At 43.7% G+C, this 19,818-nt stretch overlaps 1 protein-coding gene across 5 annotated transcripts in view; it reads left to right on the top strand.

Moving 5' to 3' along the window:
- The window catches only part of LOC119185430 (uncharacterized), a 391,205-nt gene that overhangs the window by 8,035 nt on the left and 363,352 nt on the right, over positions 1 to 19,818 (top strand). For 2 of the 5 annotated variants that reach the window (XM_075890349.1, XM_075890350.1), the window contains 4 exons: positions 61 to 148; positions 4,318 to 4,371; positions 4,713 to 4,785; positions 6,315 to 6,584. The exons of the other annotated variants lie outside the window; for them this stretch is intronic. In XM_075890349.1, coding sequence (XP_075746464.1) covers positions 4,357 to 4,371; positions 4,713 to 4,785; positions 6,315 to 6,463 — 237 coding nt within the window. In that variant the 5' untranslated portion in view covers positions 61 to 148; positions 4,318 to 4,356 and the 3' untranslated portion in view covers positions 6,464 to 6,584. Of the gene's footprint in view, positions 1 to 60; positions 149 to 4,317; positions 4,372 to 4,712; positions 4,786 to 6,314; positions 6,585 to 19,818 lie in introns of those variants that run through there. 5 annotated transcript variants of the gene reach the window in all.

Below are 19,818 nucleotides of genomic sequence, written 5' to 3'. Positions count from 1 at the left end.
TAATCCCACAACAATTTTTGGTCCTGCATAATAAATGGTGTTTCTTCATCTCTGTGCAAGGCCTACTGAAACTACTCTGACACCAGCTGCATTCCTGCTACGCTCATACTGAATCAGTGAAGCTTTGACGAAAAGTTCTTCTAGGGTGGTAAGTATATAAGCTGTAATTTGAATAGTGAAATAAGACACTCAACAGTAAACAGATAGAACTCACAAATTTAGCTTGCCGCTGCAACAGCACTGGAAGTATCCTGCATGCCAACAGGCGATCTTCTTCTTCCTCTAAATGGAGTGAGCTTTAAATGAAAGACAAGCAGCGCGTGAAAGGCAATTTATGATGATGATGTGGATTCCAGTAACGTAGGGGCAGGCGTCATTAATGGTGTGATGATAAACATGACTTGAAAGAGACAACGGGAAAGGAGACATCTATAGCCACGGCAAAAAAAAAAAACCCTCTAGTGCACATACCACGACTTACAAAACTGGGTGTCGCTAGCCAGATAACACTGTTATAGGAGTGGCAATCCAATAAACTTGTTAATGACAGTGTTTTAGAAAAAGTTCCGGAAAAATGTGCGCAGCCTGCACTTGAGGCGGAAGGCTGGAGCTAACAGCGGTGCTATATAGTGTTCGACCTATATTTAGGTGTTTGCTGATGATGCCAATGTTTCGCTGGAGATGATAGGTGTTCGCTAGTAGCACTAAGTGTGACTAGACTTGGCTATCGTTTTCCACTTTCGGTCGATTCCCCACACTACACAAGTTTCACGTGGTTTTGGTGGAAACTTCTGACCTCACTCTGTGTAGCGTGTTTAGTGCCAAAATACGCTGATTCATGTTCTTGGCTTGAATATATCAGGTGACCAAGTCTTACACGGCTTTATTCACGTGATTATCTGTTACGTGGTGCTTCGAGGCCTTAGTCACGTGACAGAGTCCTCTAATATAGTTATTGTAGTTCACACCAGCAAAATAGGCACACGTCTCGTGAGAGTGAAGCAGATGATGAAAAAGACCTCCACGTCTGTGTTGAAAGGATGGCCCAGTTACAAAGAATGCTGTAAGAGCGGCTTTTTTGAAACAATTCATAAACACTCTTTGGGTAAGAAATCGATCATTGGAGGAAAACATCTGGTCAGGAACAGACATGAAGATAATTACAGCAGCAACTTTTTGGATAACTACTACGAGGACACTTGCAGAGTACCCACTACGCCACATATCACCAAACCTTGGTGAAAGCAATGATGTTGCCAGCGACACATAATGGGTCGGAGAAGAAGTGGCCCTCACCCTGAAAAATAAAGAGTTCACGCGTTTTTTTTTGTTGGAAATTCACCTCTTCACTTTGTTTTCTTTTTTTACGTAAGTTATTATAAACTTTGGTAATATATATATGGTCATTATACATCGTTATTATACATTTCAAGGGTAAGGAAGATCTTTTTCATTTTTCACGTAAAAGGAACGTGCATAAAGTACTAGAGAATATTTCAGAAATTTTTATGTAGCTCAAAAAAACATTTATTCGAATATATTTTGTGAAATAAGGAAAAGAAATATTTGAAGCCAGCAGGCTATATTTTTTTTGGTGTCCACCGATTCGGGCGAATTCAGGGGGACAAAACCGCAGGTCTTCAGAGGGCTCTGTTTGCAAACAGTGAAAGGGTCTATGGTAGTAAGCCCGCAAGGTAAACGTAAGAAATTAGGCGTGTATCGTCACGAATTGGACAAGCCCCGCGAGGGAAGGCGAGTACATTACAGAGAGTGTAGCAAACAAGGTTACGGGGACGTTGGAGGCGGCGGTAGAAAAGCGCAAAGCCTAGTGAAGCGAGGAGTGCCAAGACAAGGAACTAGTAGGGAGAGATGGGTAAGTTGGCGCAAATTCGTGTATGAAAAAAAAACGCAACAAATAGTCCACAGCACACGGGCAAGAAAAAAAAAACTAGATCCGAGGAGCTTGCTTGTCGCCCTGTCTCCTTTGTGCATATATGTTGTGATTAATATCGCCCTTATTTTCAAAGCTAAGGCAAGGACTCTGCTCGGCCAAGTCAAGAGGAGGGCGAAGAAGAGAAGAAATTATTAAGTGTAATAAAATTTCGAGGCGGATTTGAAACTGCGATTGTGATTCCCCTAACCCCACGTCTGACCAGGCGCGCTAGTTCACAGGAAAAAAAAAAGATACAAGGAGGGTGTGAAAGACAGAAAAAAAAGATTCAGACAGGTACAAATAAAGAAATATAAAGAAAGAAGAATAAAGCAGCTCATGGCCATGTATGGTGTAGTATATCAAAGAGGTGTGGCAGCCGGGTTTGCTGACCGCCAGTGCGACCCGCTTTCGGCAGCAACAGGGACAAAACACTATCCCGTGAGCAGGTTGGTTGGACGGCGGTATCCAAGCCGCAAAACCGGGAGATGTACCGTCTAAATCGAGACGTCTGGTCACCTTATTCTCGACATCCCCGATGTACGGCCAAAAGGCGATGTCTGGATGTTTTGTGTAATTCGTTTCGTTGGAGTGCGTTGCGTGTATTGCTGTTGAAACTTGTGAAAGCTTCGTGAAACAACAATGACGCTGTTTAAAAAAATTAAAAAAAGGGAAGGGGGGGGGGTCACTGGTCGCCACACTTGAGCTGATCAAGTACAGTCGAAATGAACAGTCTGCTTCGAAATATATCAAGAAGAAATTTGCCAGTCAGTTGATGTATCTTATTTCTTATTTCTTCGTGTGGGTTAAGCTAAAACACTAATATCAGTGCGTCGCATGTCGCATTGGCAGCGTCGGCCGGGTCACTTAAAAAAAAAAAATCTGCGGTGGCGCATAACCCTAGCATACGAGTATGTGCCAGAGCTCTGTGGTGGAAAGACTTTGACGTCGTGCGTGACGAGATTTTCATGTTAAGTGGGCTACAAGCAGCTTGTCTACGCCCCTTGGCCTGTGGACCTTCACCACCCCAGGCTGCTAAAGTTCCAGCAACGGACATACAAGCGGTCGTAATCATGGCTTCATCATGGTAAACGGAGAAGGCTACAGTGCACATGAAGCAATATTCTCGTGGTTATAATGTTTGCTTTACACTATATATAAACATGAGAAATAGTGAACAACCATCAGTACCACTCATTTATTGTTGCTTCTAGTGTAAGAATGGCACTTAGAACATTGGCTACTGTGGTATTACTTTGAGTACCTGCAGTTTATTCAACTTTGTATTAGACACCACAATTGTAACTACATTGTTTTTGCATGCCCTTCCTCTGTAAGGTATGTTGTATTACCACATTGTAATGATTTGTGCTCTGTTGCTTCTGTTATATTTTGTGTTTTCTTTTCTCACCCTCCTTACTCAATGTCCCTATGGAAACCTGTAAGGTAACGCGAATAATAAATAAAAAAATAAAAATATTTGAGCGTGCTCACTTTTATTACGATGTCGAGAGATATGGCCGTAGTCATGGGTCACTCCTGAACTTCGTGAAGGAATAATGGTTCCAAATTTTTGTGTTGTGTGTATTAAAGCTGCACGGGAACCGAACGCAAGAAAAAACAAAAGTTTTCTATAATGTCATTTTGCTTCAGAATATACTTTAATGAACACAGCTTTTAGCAGATGATAACAATTTATGCTTTCTTGACACCCCTACAGCACAGTAGGATTTTAAGAAATTGCTTATCTGTACGGAACCCTGAGTCATCAATGAATTACTCCACTGGAAAAAAGGAGTAAATTTACGAGCTTCATGGGATTAGTCATTACGCTCATATTCCTGTATATAATGAAAAATACATCAGCCGACCTCTACCTTCAACTTTTATATCTCTCACAGCAACGCATTTAAGCGTACACACCGAAGTAGTAGATCATTCCTGCAATCACCTCACTACGTCAGACGCAATTCTGGAGGAAGCACTTAATAATGCCTCAGATACGGGTGCTCAGTTAATATATTGCACTTTCAGATACCTTCCTAACAGTTTCGTCGGTGGAAATTTATTGCGACGCCATGGGGAATAAAGACTAATCTTTTTAATATTTAGCTCGACAACGTTGTATAAAAGGCGATCCTGTTAGCGGGGAGACCACAAGATTTTGTTGCTGATTTGAAAGCGACCAATAGTAAGTGCACTAGTTTCCTTGAACATTTTTGGGTGTTATTGTTAGATACGCCAGTCTTTTCCAGGCACAGTTCCCACGCAGTGATACACAACATCTGTACGTTTAGTACAACGAATCGTATTCGCAAAAGGCTGTTGTAACAGTGCTACACGCTAAGAATCTTTGTTGTTGAAAACTAATGTTCATTTTCATGTAGGTCTGCGATACAAAATTAAGCCCTAGAACAACACCTCATATGGCAGGAACGAAAGTAAGTGTATAATAATTCCAATACCACAGTGTTTTCATTCAAAAGTGCTGTAAATTTCGAAGAATTGATTTGCAAGTTTACTATGTTTTATTGTATTTTGTACACCATGCTAGTTAAACTATTTCCGCTTAAACAAGCTGCCCCTGATTTAGTTCACTCATTTATGCCTCTCTAATAAACTTCACAGCTGATACTAATAAATTCATATAACGCAGTTGGCATAATCTAAAATTTTGGCATAATTTATTTTAAATTTTGAGACTAAAGGGTCGCGAAAAAACACCGACACGTACAAATTTGCAGCCATGCAGAATTTGATGACTGAATACTTTTTCGTACAGGAACTCTCCAAGGTGAAAATGAACGCCAAAAGCTTTCTGATTGCCTTCATGGTCTGCCCCATCTTAGTGGCAGGTTGGTATGGCGACCTCAATGCATCGCATAATTTTTTTGCTATGATCTTTGTACAAATAGCAGGAATAAAAAAAAAATTCAATATAGTCACTAAAACTAAGCAAAGCGATTTCGGTCACGATTTGTCCTATAGACACGTAAAAGGCAGAAAGCTACAGTAATAATGATCTATGAACTTGCTTATAAATGTTTACTTCAGGCTGTATAAATAACTCGATAGCGAATGAATTTTCACTCCGATGCAACTATCATTGCTTACCGCGCCAAAATTTCTCTTCGAGCACTATGCATTGCTGTCTATTTGAGCATGCATGCTGATTTCCATTGCTGAATCGAAATAACCAATGGTCCCCAAAGGTTAAATTTCCAATATTTAATCTGTCAGATAACCAATCAGCGTAGCTAGGTACAAGTTATTTCCAGAAGTTGTAAAGGTATCAGTTAATTTTGTTCTACCTATGGCCATCTAAAGGCCATGATACGTAATATAAGGAATACAGTATTCGTGTTTAAAAAGATGAATACAAGGAAATTGGAAATGCTTGCAAGTATATTGAACATAACTTTATTGTGATACAGCTATTACAGTCGTACCAGTGGCTTTGTTGCTTAATGTAGTACTAGCGATCTCGTATGATTCGCTATACACAGGCGATTGAAGGATATAGGTGGCAAAATCAGTTTGCGATTTAAGCTGTGCTTTGTAATGAAGCGGCAGGCTTAGCACAGCACCATACAGCATACCGAGATTCTCCATACTGGCAGATTATCATGCAAACGGGACTACGACACTAGCAACGCTGTGTACCTATATTTCGTCTGACTTAACGTATAACGTAGTACTATGTTGCGATGATCGCTTAGTGGGTAAGACATAGCTCTACTAAGCGCTAGGATGAACTCTCAAAACAAGACTTCGACGGTCGCACTTGCATTTGGGTGAAATGTATTAGCATCGGCGTACTCAATACTTGGCTACGATAAAATTTTCGCGCTCGTCAAAATTATACGATAACACATACTGCAGTGTTTCGCCTAATTATTTGATCGTTACACCATGCCATACCCTAAGTTTTATTGATGAGTAGCATAAGAGAAACAACGGCTGCAGAAACAAAAAAGGTATAGTCAACCACAGCTATCAACTTTGTCTCTCGAATTTTCTGCTTATTGCGGTAAAAAAAAAACAGATCGTCAATCTACACTCGTAGAATACTGATTACACATTGTAAAGGTTGTCACTGCGAGACATTTCAAGACAGAGCACTTTTTCTTGAACCCCCAAACGGCTTCTGTGCAACTGGCGGCCCTTAATACCGTAAACCACAACAGCATCTGTGCTGCAGTACTGTCACGATGTGTATTTCTGCTCGCATTGTCCAATCATATGTGTAGCGAAGGTGCTAATTCCTATGATGTACAAATTCTCTCACACGAACTCGAACAATGGTGTATTTTCAAATATTCACGTGTATCTTAATTCTGCCGATAAATACGTTTTTCTGAAACTCTGTGTTCACTGAATGCAGGTGCCGCTGCGTGTGGTGGTGAAGGCCACTCAGAGTCCGGCCGTTGCGGTGGAAGCGACGGGCGCAGCGTTCATGGAGCAGTAGAAGCGCGCCAGGAAAGCGATACTTCTGCCCGCTGCGGCGGAGGTTCTGGGAGTTGCGATGGCTAATTACTCGCCAAAAAACATCTTCAGCACTAAATTCTAACTTTGTGGTGGTAGGTTTTCCGGTATTGCTGGAGCCCGACGCAGCTTGAAATGAATACACGCAAAATAAAGATGCCTATTTTCATTTGTGTAGTTTATTGCTCACCATTGACAACAATTACACCAGCACTGAAGACTACAGACACGAGCGTACAACAGTGAACAATGTTTATTGGGAGAGAGGCTTTTTATTGCCTCTGGAGGGTATGCGCATACAACGAGTGCAGTGTCAATATATGCACCAATGAAGATGCATCAGCCTTCTTTCCCCCTTAAGCTTGGTAGTGATCTGGCTGACGTCGGCTTGTGATGGATCGACATAACACTTTTTTGCCGGGATCAAACTCTTTGTTGCTACCTGTTTGTCACCACTGGCATCATTTCCAACCTTGTTGTAATCCATATTGAACAGCTATCCTCGTCTAACACACCTGGGCTCTGGGGCTCATTTCTTCAGGTCCCAGGTGCCTCTTGCTTGACTTCTGCTTCAATGGTGGCGCATTCTTCACTGTTGGTTCTCCTGGCTCTCAGCTGGTCGTAATACTGGCGATGATGTTCGCCATCTGTGGCCTTGATAGTTTTTATGCGGTGGCCTTCGGGGGCCTGTACAACACCAGCCTTCAACCTGTTTCCTGTTCCGCCGTGGTTCCGGTACCAGTCTCTCCCACTTGTTAAGTGGTTCTGGAGTGCTCAGTATCTGCGTGAGGAAATGTGTTACATGACACGAAGTTATCCAACTTGCATCGAGGCTCGAAACAAAGCAGCATGAACTCTGGTGTTTTCCCGCTGGGCTGGGCAGTGTGGAAATACTGCAAGAAAATTCAGTCTAATTAGCCCACTACAGTGGCACTTGCGTTCTTGCACAGGCCAAGTTCAATCGTTCGCACTGCCCTCTCTGCTAAACCGATGGACAGCGGATGGTAATGTGCGGTGCAAAAATAAGGAATTTTGTTTTAATTCATAAACGACTAAAATCGCACGCTAGTGTACTGTGGTCCATTATCGGAAACCATGGTTCAGGGCAGGCCAATCCTAGTAAACATTGATTGTAAGGCTCTGACAGATCGTCCCGCGCTGGCTATTTTCACAGGGCTCACCTCTATTCACTTCGTGTGCGAGTCCACCGCGATGAGCAAATTATGTCCGTCCATCTGGCCGGAATATTCTATACGTCTATCCTTAACCATTTTTCCTTAGTTTCCGACCATGACACAGGCTCCGTTGAAGGTGGCATTCTGCTACTCTCTGTACATACAGGGCAAGTGTTGACCACATGTTCAATGTCCCAATCCACTCCAGGATACCAAAATATTGACGGCGCCAAATTCTTGATCGCCGTTATGCCCTGATGAGTCTCACGCAGCATGCGTGTTGCAGCATTCCGGCCGGGGGCTGGAATGATCACTCCATGGCCACAGTAGACAATGTTATCAGTGCACACAAGCTCGTGTCTTTTGAAAAAAGAATGAACGTAAGTGTGGATCTAACTTTGGCAGTTTCCTCGGCCAGCCATCACGAATGTAGACAGTGACTTGCTTGAGAGCGCTATCTGCTTTTGTGGCCCAGGCCAAATCACTAGACGACATCAGGGTAATGTCGAGTTGATCCGCGAAAAGTACGTACTTACGGTCGTCGTTACGGATGGACTCCATGGTACTGACATCATGCTGGTAGCTTGCCAGAAGTCGGCTCAGGGCATTAGCTATTGGTAGTGTATTTCTTGCCTTCTATTCTACCTTGTACGTGTAGCCGCCCAGTAATAAAGAGCAATGTAAGATCTGTGCCGCTGTCAAAGCCGGTAGGCTTGTCTGGGCGGAGCAGTAGGAGCAATGGCTTGTGGTCTATAATTAGCGTGAAAGTGTTACTCAATAGGTACTCACGAAACTTAGTCACCCCAAAGAAAACTACCAGCGCTTCACGCTCTATAGATATTTGTGCGTAATTCCGTTCGTTGACAGAGTGCGCGATTAAAATCACACTGGCTTCACCTCTCCGTTGACCCGGTGGAATATGACGGCGCCGATGCCTTAGGACGACGCATCTGTTTCTAACACGGGGGCTTTTTCCGTATCGTAGTGCGTGAGGAACTTTGCTTCTTTAACGAGTCATTTCGTCGCCTCTAAATCAGCTTCTTCTCTTGTACCCCACTGCCAACGGGCGTTCTTCTTTAACAGTTAACACAATGGTGTGAGAACTGCAAACAAGTTGCCAAGGAATACATAATAATAGGTCACAAGCTCGTTGTATGCCCGCAGCTCCGACACACATGTCGGCTTCGGGATTTCTAATACTGCTTCGGTGTTCTCAGTTTTTGGCAGAAATGCGTTTGTGCATATGCGGTGCCCAAGATACTCAACTTCTTTTTTTTTCGTATTTTGCATTTGCTTAGATAAAGCTTCACACCGTTATTACAAAAGTTAGTCAAATGTATAAAAAAGATCACAGTCATGTTTCAGCCAACAACCGTCAGCCGTTGGCAGTTGAACTTCTTCAATTGCATGCAAAATATCAGAAATAATGCATCATAACTGCGTTGAACGTCATTAGGAAAAAACATAAAGAGACACAGCGCGCATAATGTTCAATATCGACCGCGCATTGATGGGTTGAAGAAAGCCCAATTAAAATCCGAAAATTTTGCAAATTAACAAGACTGCATAAATTAACCAGTTAAAAATTGCAGCGTAATTTTTTTTCTCGTGACATGAAGCGTGCCTGTTTTTATTATAAGCGAAAAATGAAAATTAGCGAGAGCTATGTGAAATTCCACGCTTGTACAGCTGACCGAGCTACAGTGCAACAAGGGAGGTATATACGGCCGGAGTGCAAGAAAAGTTAGCGGCTCTGCTTTTTCTTCATCAGTCTCAGAAACTAACTTCTGGAGGCATGAGTACATAAACTGCATAAAGGTCAGTTTCTAAAAATGAGTCATTGTGGTGTCCCTGCAAGGCATTTTTCCACCGGCTGTCAGAGGAGTTCTAAAAAGAAAAAAATCGCGCTTCCACAACCTCAAGGAATGACGGAGAGCTGATTTACAGTATCCAATGTACATGGGCTTCGAGTTGTCGAATAATTTGTTTTCGTGCTGGTGGTTGCTATAATCCTGCCTAGCTCACTTGTCATTGCGATCATCAAATTGTTCATAAGGCGATTGTTTACGCAGCCGCCAGTCTGACCTATATATACACCACCGCAAGTTAGGGGCCACAAATAAACTCCGCGTGTCCTGCACGTCATGAACTTTCCACTTTGAAATAGCATTTACTCCTATCTAGCACAGCATTGCAGCAGCTGCCATTGTTGTCCATTTTGGTGTGACACGATCATTTTGTTTCATGACAAAGACAAGCTAACTCGGGAATTAGTAGGAGCTTATCATATTTAAAGGTCTTCTGATAAACATGTAAGCAGCCCATTTATTGCACTAACTGACAAGGAACACACATTGTAAGCCGCGCTTGAGTTCCACATTTTGCTGCACGTTATAGATATGCCCCTATGTAAAAGGTACTGTCACGGTGTGTTATCGTTCCTCCTTTTTCTTTTGTTTCGTTTTTTACGCACATGCGCTCTTGAGCTGCGCTGGGATATATATTTTGTGTATTTTTTTCAGTAAACTGAGCTGTCAGTTCGCTTTGTCTTCTCGCCTTCCGTTTTCCCGTCCACTGTGGGCACGCCGAAATGTTACCAACAATGTCCTCAAACCAACTCGCCCAACTTTTTGTACTATTACGCATACCAAGTTTTATCTCCGTACTAAAACGAACTCTTCGCCTGCTAAAAAAGTTTTTCTTTCCCAGATGGTGGCATCAATCTCTTACTAGCTTTACGCTACGAAATTGGAGGTGGTAAACTTCCCTTTCATTCACCTATTACTGAAGGCATGAAGTCTTAAGAAGACACTAAAGGTCGACGTTGATTGTTGAAATAGCGGTCCAGAAACATCGTAGTGTTACTTCTGTGCAAAGGAAGGGCTTAATTTCAAATAAAATCATGTTTTTGTTGCCCGCATCAGTTTAAAACTCTTCAAACTACCCGCCTCATGAAGCGGCCAAACTCACGTCACGGTTTCCGTACACAACGTTGCCTGCCTGTACTGCGTAGTCGCCAACACTAGTAGACAGAACGAAAGCAGCGAGAGCCACTGTAGGGTTCATCGATCAATTTCCTGCATTGGTTCCGAGATTTCAGACATGTTTTGGCTCAACTGGGCCACGCTAGATGGCACAACACGTCCATTGTAACCATGCGAATATTGAATTTTTGAACCACTCACGCCATTTTACATAGTTATATCCGGTGGTTATTTTCATGTTAATGAAGCAGAAACGAACCAGCAGCATTTAATTGTATCTCCTGATGCACTGAAGGCTCTTTATTTATTGCAGCTGGATCGATAACTATAGATCAATTGTAGGGGGTTCATCTGAGCTCACTGGTATCATTTTGACAATGTCCTACTGCGGAGCATGCATTCTTGTGCATTTACCTCAATTTCTCGGTAAGTAGCGCACTGCTGCTGACAATATTGCGTTTTAGATGTTGTCATACATTGAGCTTTCACTCTGACGTAAACTGTTATTTGGCTTTAGTGTCCCTTTACGATAGTATGTGAGGTTCACTCAGACTCAAACTATTATCGTGGCGGCGCACTTGATCCCTTCAGGAAGTGCTCGAGGAATAATTGGTCAGATGCTCCGAAGCAATAGCGGTGAGCGCTCAGGCTTACCGCTATTCCAATACCTTTACTGCAATACCCTCAGCAGGTACAACGAAATAATTTTAGGTAATGGGAAATACAACGTTGTTTCCGATAAAAGCTGAAGTGATGGAGGGCCAACCGCGACAATGACGTCCGTATTTGTCCCTGTAGTTTCGACATCCGTGCCTTGTCTGCGACTACATTCAATTCAACGCGAACCTTTCTAGGAAGAAAATTAACACCGATACAACGAAGCAATCAAGTAGCTGCCACCTAGCAATGACAAGCAATCTAGAACGAACCTGTATCACCTAGCTAAGACCTAGAAACAAGCTAAAAGCAACTAGATTAGTTTTCAGGATCTTCCTATTTCACCTTTTTAGGCATTGCGTGGTTTAATACAAGATTTGCTATTTTTCATTGTTTACTTGACTTCCATCTTCTCGAATTTTTGGTAATGGGTGAGATGATTTTTCGCTCACGACCAACGACGTCGACGGAGCCATCGACGCAGACGCCGGAATTTCGGCGAAACAAGCTGTTTAATGCTCTTGCGTTGAAATGCGCTGTGAATTCATGATTCCTTGACAGAATCGCTTCCTTTACTCAGTTACGGTATCAGTTGGTACTCAACCTAACGGGCAACTGCGCACAGCAGTGACTTAAGTCTCTGTGCAGAAGGCTTAGAAACAGGTTTCCTGTCTCAGTTCACTTAAGAGGACTCATAAGTAGAGCTTAAACGTAAACATTTTGACAGCAATCTGTCTGGCTGGGTAGAAAAGTTTAGAAAATTGAAATTGCTCCAGCCACAGTTCAAAAAGAGCCCGACGTTTCGGGACCGACTCGGTCCCTTCCTCAGGGGGTGACTGTCTTGGTCATGGAAGTGTCGTCGCGTCGTGTTCTCTCACCACGGCTCCGGCTTTCCCTTTCCACCACGTTTCGCAGACCGTGAACGTACACCGAAGGCATTGTTCCCAGCGAGCGGTTCACGTTGGCAGGCGTATGCTGAATGTGCCAAGACTCGAGCAAGAGCCTCTTTCCCAAATTCCGTTCTGTTTCAATAACAGAAGCGCCGTCTAAGTCAATTTTATGGTCGTGCTTCTCGCAGTGCTCCGTCAGAGCGCTACGTTGCACTTCCATCTTCCTGACGTCGTTCTTGTGTTGGCGCATTCTTTCCGGGAAACACTTGCTCTCGCCTATGTAGCAGGCTGGACACCCCGAACACGACACTTTGTAGACAACGCCCGGGTGTAGCTCCCTCGGAGGTCGGTCTTTCGGCCGCGGTAGCAAGCGGGCGAGCGTCGAAACAGGTTTATGGATTACCGTGACCCCGGCTTTTCCTAGGACTCTTGAGAGCTGTTCACTTATGCCCGGCACATATGGAATGGCGACGCGGTTGTTTGGAGACTTCGTTTCTCTCGTGTGTGGTGGTGTGGCCAGGGCGGAAAGGGGGTCGGGCGGTGTGTCGCTTGCAGGTGTCTTTCCGCGGTGCGGTGGTTGTCGTCTCGACAAACGGCGTGACGCCCGGCGGATGAACGCTTCTGTGTAGCCATTCCTTCGTAGCTCGGCGACAATCCTCTTTTCTTCTTTCTTCCTCTCACCTTCCGACGTGCAGATTACTCGTGCACGTGAGAGGAGTGCCGAAACCACTGAAGCTTTGTGGGCAGTTGGATGACAGGATGAAAAATGCAAATACCTGCCGGTGTGAGTTGGCTTTCTATACACCGAAAAGGTCATGCGCTCGCCCTGTCGTCTGACTAAAACATCGAGAAACGGAAGCGCCCCGTCTCGCTCTCGTTCCACCGTGAACTGTATCGCTTGGTCGATGGAGTTTAGATGTTCGAGGAAGCTGTCTACTGCTGCCTTCTTTATTATGCAAAAACAGTCATCCACGTACCTCACAAATACTTTCGGCCTGCCAATAAAGGAGCCCAGTGCCGTCTCTTCTATGTGTTCCATTGTGAGGTTCGCAGCCGTAACTGAGATCGCCGCTCCCATCGCGGTCCCGCTGGCTTGTCTGTAGAAGCTCCCGTTGACGCTGAAATACGTCCCCTTGAGGCAGTATTCCAGTAGGCGACACAGTTCGTCGACGCCCAGGCAGGTTCTTTCATCCAAGAGCTCGTCTTGGTTCAACGCTGCTCGTGCGCTACATACCGCTAGTGCTACGGGCACACTGGTGAACAGGGATACGACGTCGAACGAGACGAAGCACTCATCGCTGCTCACGGTCACATCTCTCATGCGCTCCACGAAGTGGCTGGCGTCGCGTATGTGGGTTGGTGTTTGCCCCACGAGCGGCGCGAGAGTCTGGTGGAGATACTTGGACAGCGCCCGGAGTGGAGATGTTGTAAAATCCACGATAGGACGGAGCGGAACTGTGGGCTTGTGGGTCTTGGGAAGCCCGTAAAATCCTGGTGCAGAGCCGTTCCGGCAGATGAGCTGGAGGTATGTGTTTCTCGCCTTCGGGTGCGCTTTAAAGATATCCGCCAAGAGGATTGTAGCCGAGCTACGAAGGAATGGCTACACAGAAGCGTTCATCCGCCGGGCGTCACGCCGTTTGTCGAGACGACAACCACCGCACCGCGGAAACACACCTGCAAGCGACACACCGCCCGACCCCCTTTCCGCCCTGGCCACACCACCGCACACGAGAGAAACGAAGTCTCCAAACAACCGCGTCGCCATTCCATATGTGCCGGGCATAAGTGAACAGCTCTCAAGAGTCCTAGGAAAAGCCGGGGTCACGGTAATCCATAAACCTGTTTCGACGCTCGCCTGCTTGTTACCGCGGCCGAAAGACCGACCTCCGAGGGAGCTACACCCGGGCGTTGTCTACAAAGTGTCGTGTTCGGGGTGTCCAGCCTGCTACATAGGCGAGAGCAAGTGTTTCCCGGAAAGAATGCGCCAACACAAGAACGACGTCAGGAAGATAGAAGTGCAACGTAGCGCTCTGGCGGAGCACTGCGAGAAGCACGACCATAAAATTGACTTAGACGGCGCTTCTGTTATTGAAACAGAACGGAATTTGGGAAAGAGGCTCTTGCTCGAGTCTTGGCACATTCAGCATACGCCTGCCAACGTGAACCGCTCGCTGGGAACAATGCCTTCGGTGTACGTTCACGGTCTCCGAAACGTGGTGGAAAGGGAAAGCCGGAGCCGTGGTGAGAGAACACGACGCGACGACACTTCCATGACCAAGACAGTCACCCCCTGAGGAAGGGACCGAGTCGGTCTCGAAACGTCGGGCTCTTTTTGAACTGTGGCTGGAGCAATTTCAATAAGTAGAGCTGTGACATAAAAATGTGACGGCTTCTTATAAAACTTTCGATCAGCTTTCGCAAACCTGTCGGTAATTTTATTATCTATTTTTCCAACACGATTTGAAATGCACTTTATTATCAGATAATATTATGTCTCTTAAACTTACAGTAATTCATTAACGAACTTATGTGTGACACAATAGTGGTTAAAAACATTTTCATTCCATCTAACAACCGCCAAACAACCCGGTATGACTGAATTCTTGCACGTCATTGATTATTAAGCACTAATCAAATAATATAATCCAGGAAAAAATGTAAGTAGCAATGGGTAAAAATTGCGTATTTTAGGACGTGAAAATATCAGTTACTAGTGGCAGCAGTGCCGAGAGACATTCTTGGTTGTCCTCTAAGCAATTTCGGTCGACCACTGTCGTCCGCTTATAAGAATATTTTCAAGTTATCTTTCTAGTCAATAGTTTCAAGTTATGAGAATATTTTCATGTTAAATAAATGACTTGATATCAAAGTATCTTTGGTGTAAGTATAAATAAATATTTATTCGACTGACTTCACTGAAAGACTCTAAGCGGCTGGTATTACAATGGAAGCAGTGGGTTCATATCTCGACCACGCACTTCGGTCTAAATGACCTCTTAGACCCGCCTCAGCACATTAACGCCTACGTGGCAGCGCCAATACCAGGCGCCGGAATCAAGGATTATATATAGTCTCGCCTGTGGAATTTTTAGCACCGAGTACCACTTTTATAAACAATTAAAATACGTTCTGCTTTAACACTAAATTTTTTCATGGTGGGGCCTCTAAAGACTTCAGTGAAATCATTTCCGCCCACAAAATGACGTCGGTAAACTGCACACGAACAAATGGCAAAGATAACAGAAGAAAAAGTTTCGTTTATTTCAATGACCTGGTAGTCGAACCTTTGACCTCTATTCTCATGACTATCGGATCCAGGTGCTCATATCACGGCACCACCAACGCCTGTGCATGTTGCTTTTACAAACATGCCTTACACCTTTCATATCTTCTCCCATTCACAGTAACCTCTTAGGCGTTAGGTGGTACTGCCATATTGGACAGGTGAATAACTGAATTTTGATATGAGAAACCACTGACAGAGCATGCATCGTTAATCCAAGCTAAACAGCGTGTCGATGCCAGCGTTTCGTCGTTCGCTGGCATCTAGACACCCCACTCAGCAACGCACCGCGGAGGCTGCCTTCCAAATTTTCGCTCTAATTTATTTTATTAGAGTTTATGCTGGTGCTTCTTTCTCGTCTTCCCATTCTAGTCTCCCTTTCTCCAATGCAGGGTAGAGAACCATATGCGCCCATTCTGGTTTGCCTCCCTGTCTTTGTTGCAGTAAGACTTGCCAGCGGATAGCTGCGCACGTGCGCCGCTCAAGCTACAATATCTCCCTCCCGCATTCCTGATGCGCCATGTTGGTGTGTGAAAAAAAAAAGTGTGGGTTACCCAATATGTGGAGAGCGCACACTTCCCCACTCTCCTTTTCAAATGACGACACTCTCTATGAGCGCATATCAAGTGATAGTGATTATGGGCTTGCTGATGCGATTTTTGCGTGGGATTCATCTTACGCTGTGGCCGGGGTTATGTTATTAACTTCAGCTACCACGTAGGTTTAGTCTTTATGAAGAACATTTGTTATTGCGATAAAAATGTGCTACAAGGCTTCAGCGTCTGTGCACACATTTGTAATGGTGCTGTAGCTTGCAAACATTTCTAGGCATTTTGTATACTCTCATTTATCAATGAACAGTTTCGTACTATACAAATTTTTGGGTTGAAGGGATCAATCATAATTTCTAACACCAGTTTTTTTCTGCGATGCTTCACCACGGCTCTATTACTGTATTTCCATTGCGAATGTGGCGTTGTGAATATTGAACCAACAGATTGCAAGAAAAAAATTGTCCCCGTATCGGTAGGTTTATATGTTTGACTGCAAATGTCATCGAAAGTCGATAGTCTTGTGTCTGGTGATAGTGAATAAAATAAATAACTTATTTTGATGTTTTGCGCGAGAAAACTGGTTGATGATATTCTTCAGGCGCTGCGTGAGACATGACCGGCATCTTTCGTTGATCTCAGAAAACCAAATTAGGAGGCCTTATTTTGTAGTTCTCACAGTAGGTGGCAGCACCATATCGTCTTAGCAAAGTGTAGGAAACTTGCCTTTTCCACATGGCGTGGAATCGTCAGCGCTGCGTATTAAACGCTATGGTACTTATCATTACTTATGTATGGGTCTCATAGTATAAAGAAACACACCATAAAATATTGACGTGTTGTATTTTGCCGCAGATATGTGAAATATTCAGTCTTGCTACTACAATCACAAGCGTTTGAACGCAGAAACCTGGGCCAAGTTGGCGGGTGCCACGAGTTTAATTGTACTTAGGCCGTTTTGCTTGACACACAGACAAAAAGACAATCAGACAGATAGACAGACAGACTGACCAAACATTTTGCGTTGAATTATCCCTAGAAAGACTACCGTATTTAAAAATTAGAAGGAACTAATCCATCACCGAGTGTCGAACGTCTACGAGCCCTGGATACTCAGCATGTGCCACGAATTCGCTACGCGAGCGATCATACGTTCTGCAACTTACTGACTACAAGCCATTTATTTATTTTATTTATTTTTATACTCTTATACCCTAAAGGCCCATTTGGACATTACATAGGGGGGGGGGGGGTAGTTACAATACAGCAGGGTTATGTGCAAAACAAATATTTACACAGAACACGAAAAATAAAAAGGTGAATGCAAAAACAATGTTCGCACCAAAGAAGACATAGTAATGCAACGTAGCGCTCAGTAAGGCGGGAAATGAGGTGTGCGATAACTGGAGTAATATGGTACAAGACTAAACGAGAAAAAGCCACAAAATCTTACAGTTCTACATTCCACACCTCCATTAATTTCCTAACAAACGTGTCGTAATCACTCACAGTTACAACATCGCTTCGTGGTTTATTGCAATGATAAATTGCGAGAAACATTGGTGAGTCACGCGGGAAGTTAGTAGGGGCAAACATTGGTTGTATTTTGTAAGCATGATCCACACATAGAAAATCGCGATGAGCTGGTTTGATCTGTGATTGTAAGAAAGATAACTCACTGAAATAAAGCTTGTGGAAATAAGACAGCAGTGCGATAAGCCTACATATTTCTAGAGTAAGTAAATTCAACGACGTTTTAATAGCTATTATGCTATATAGCCAAGAATATTTTTTTGTGATGAAGCGGGCAGCATTGTTTTGAATGGCGTCAAGTTTATGAATAAGGTATTGCTGGTTAGGATTCCAAATAAGGGCGGAAGTATTCTGTTTTTGAGCGAACTAAGGCTGTGTATGCGAGAAGTTTGATGGACTGGTTAGCAGAGGGCTAACTTCGTGTAATGAATCATAGAGCTCTTAAAGCCTTGCTGACTATTGCCTTAACATGAACATTCCATGAGAGGTTGTGTGCAAGGTGAACTCCTAAATATTTTATCGTGGTCACATTTTCGACTACCCTATTGTTTATCATGTAGCAATGCAGCTCTGGTTTCGTAGTTTTTGTAAATTGAATATACTTCGTTTTTGAAACATTAATTTCAATTTGCCATTGGAGGCAACAGCGGGTGATTTGGCAAATGTCAGACTGCAGCGCATTGATATCGTTATTACTTGTAACTTGTCTGTAAATTCCACAATTGTCGGCAAAAAGTCTGATTGGGGATGACAGTTGGTTACTTCTATCCTTAACGTAAATAAGAAATAGGATGCGCCCTAGCACGGTACCTTGCGGAACACCTGATTTTACCTTTACTAATGGAGACAAGTTATTATTAACAAAAACAGACTGATAGTGATCGGACAAGAAGTTAGATATCCATTTACAGATATTAGGGTTGATGTTGAGGGCACTCAGTTTCACATTTAGACGGTTATGGGGGACCTTGTCGAAGGCTTTGGCGAATTCTATAAAGAGAGCATCAATGTATGTTTTATCATGGATCACTTCATGAATATAAATTAGTTCGAATAGTTGAGTTTCGCATGAAAGGGCACTCTGGAGAAACCATCCTGACTTGGTAAAAAGAACTTGTTCGTGGTTAGATATGTCATAACTGCACATATTATAATGTGCTCTAAAAGTGTACATGGCATGCTCGTTAGTGAAATTGGTCTATAGTTACTGATCATAGAGGGGTAATCTGATTTGAAGATGGGAGTGATGTGGGGAATGTTCGAGTTGTCTGCTATGCTACCACTATCAATAGATTGCTGAAAAAAAACTAGAATATGAGAAATCACAGGCTTTGTTAATTTCAGTATTTTGGCGCCGATTCCGTCCGGGCCGAGTGCCGAATTGTTTGGGAGCCTTTAGTTGCTCGTTCAATACCTTGGTGTGAAAAATTTAAATCGTCCATGACCGAATCTAGAGTCGGGCAGTTAAGGTCAGACGGAATGGGATTTTCTTCTGGGAATACTGAACCAAAGAAAAATCATTTAGTTCCGTTGCAACATGTGATGGTGAAAGAAGTACACTATACTTGAAAATAGACACTTGTGATGACGAAGATGGTTTGGGGTTGATTACTTTCCAAAAAAAGTTTTTGTGTCCCCGCCGTGGTGGCCTAGTGGCTAAGGTGCTCGACTGTTGACCCGCGGGTCACGGGATTGAATCCAAGCCGTGGTGCCTGCATATTCGATGAAGCCGAAAATCTTCTAGGCCCGTGTGCTCAGATTTTGGTGCAAGTTAATGAACGCCAGGTGGTCGAAATTTCCGGAGCCCTCCACTACGGCGTCTCTCATAATCATATGGTGGTTTTGGGTCGTTAAACCCCCCATCACAATCAATCAATTTTTTTGTATTTTCCTTTAAGAGCGTTGTTATATCATTGTTGAAGAGTTTGTCCTTGGCTGCTTTGATTTCTGTATTGTATTGCTTGGATTGTTCACGGTAACACTCCCAATTACTATCGGATCTCGACTGTTTTGCTTTGGAATAAGGTGTTTTTTTTAGGGGCGAAGCTCCTTAGGGCGGCACCCGTTCGTCCCTCGTAGTCGTAGTCGTAGTCATGTAACCAGTCTTATGTTTTGACCTGCAAGGTGGTGCTGGTAGGAGATTTCTCCTGAGCATTGTTGAACAATAAAAAATTAGTAGCGTGCGCGTTAACTAAAAGCCGAATTCTCCTCTCTCTCATTCCCCATTAGCAGTCATTGGCGTGTACATTGAGCACTGTCTGACAAGAAAGGGTTCTACGTTATACTCGCTGGGCGTAACCTCCTTGGTTTTAGAAAGGTTTAGCGATCGT

Source organism: Rhipicephalus microplus, chromosome 3, assembly GCF_043290135.1.
Source record: "Rhipicephalus microplus isolate Deutch F79 chromosome 3, USDA_Rmic, whole genome shotgun sequence".
NCBI classification, from domain to species: domain Eukaryota; kingdom Metazoa; phylum Arthropoda; class Arachnida; order Ixodida; family Ixodidae; genus Rhipicephalus; species Rhipicephalus microplus.
Note: the sequence above shows the minus strand (reverse complement) of the source record. Positions and strands in the feature narration are given on the sequence as shown.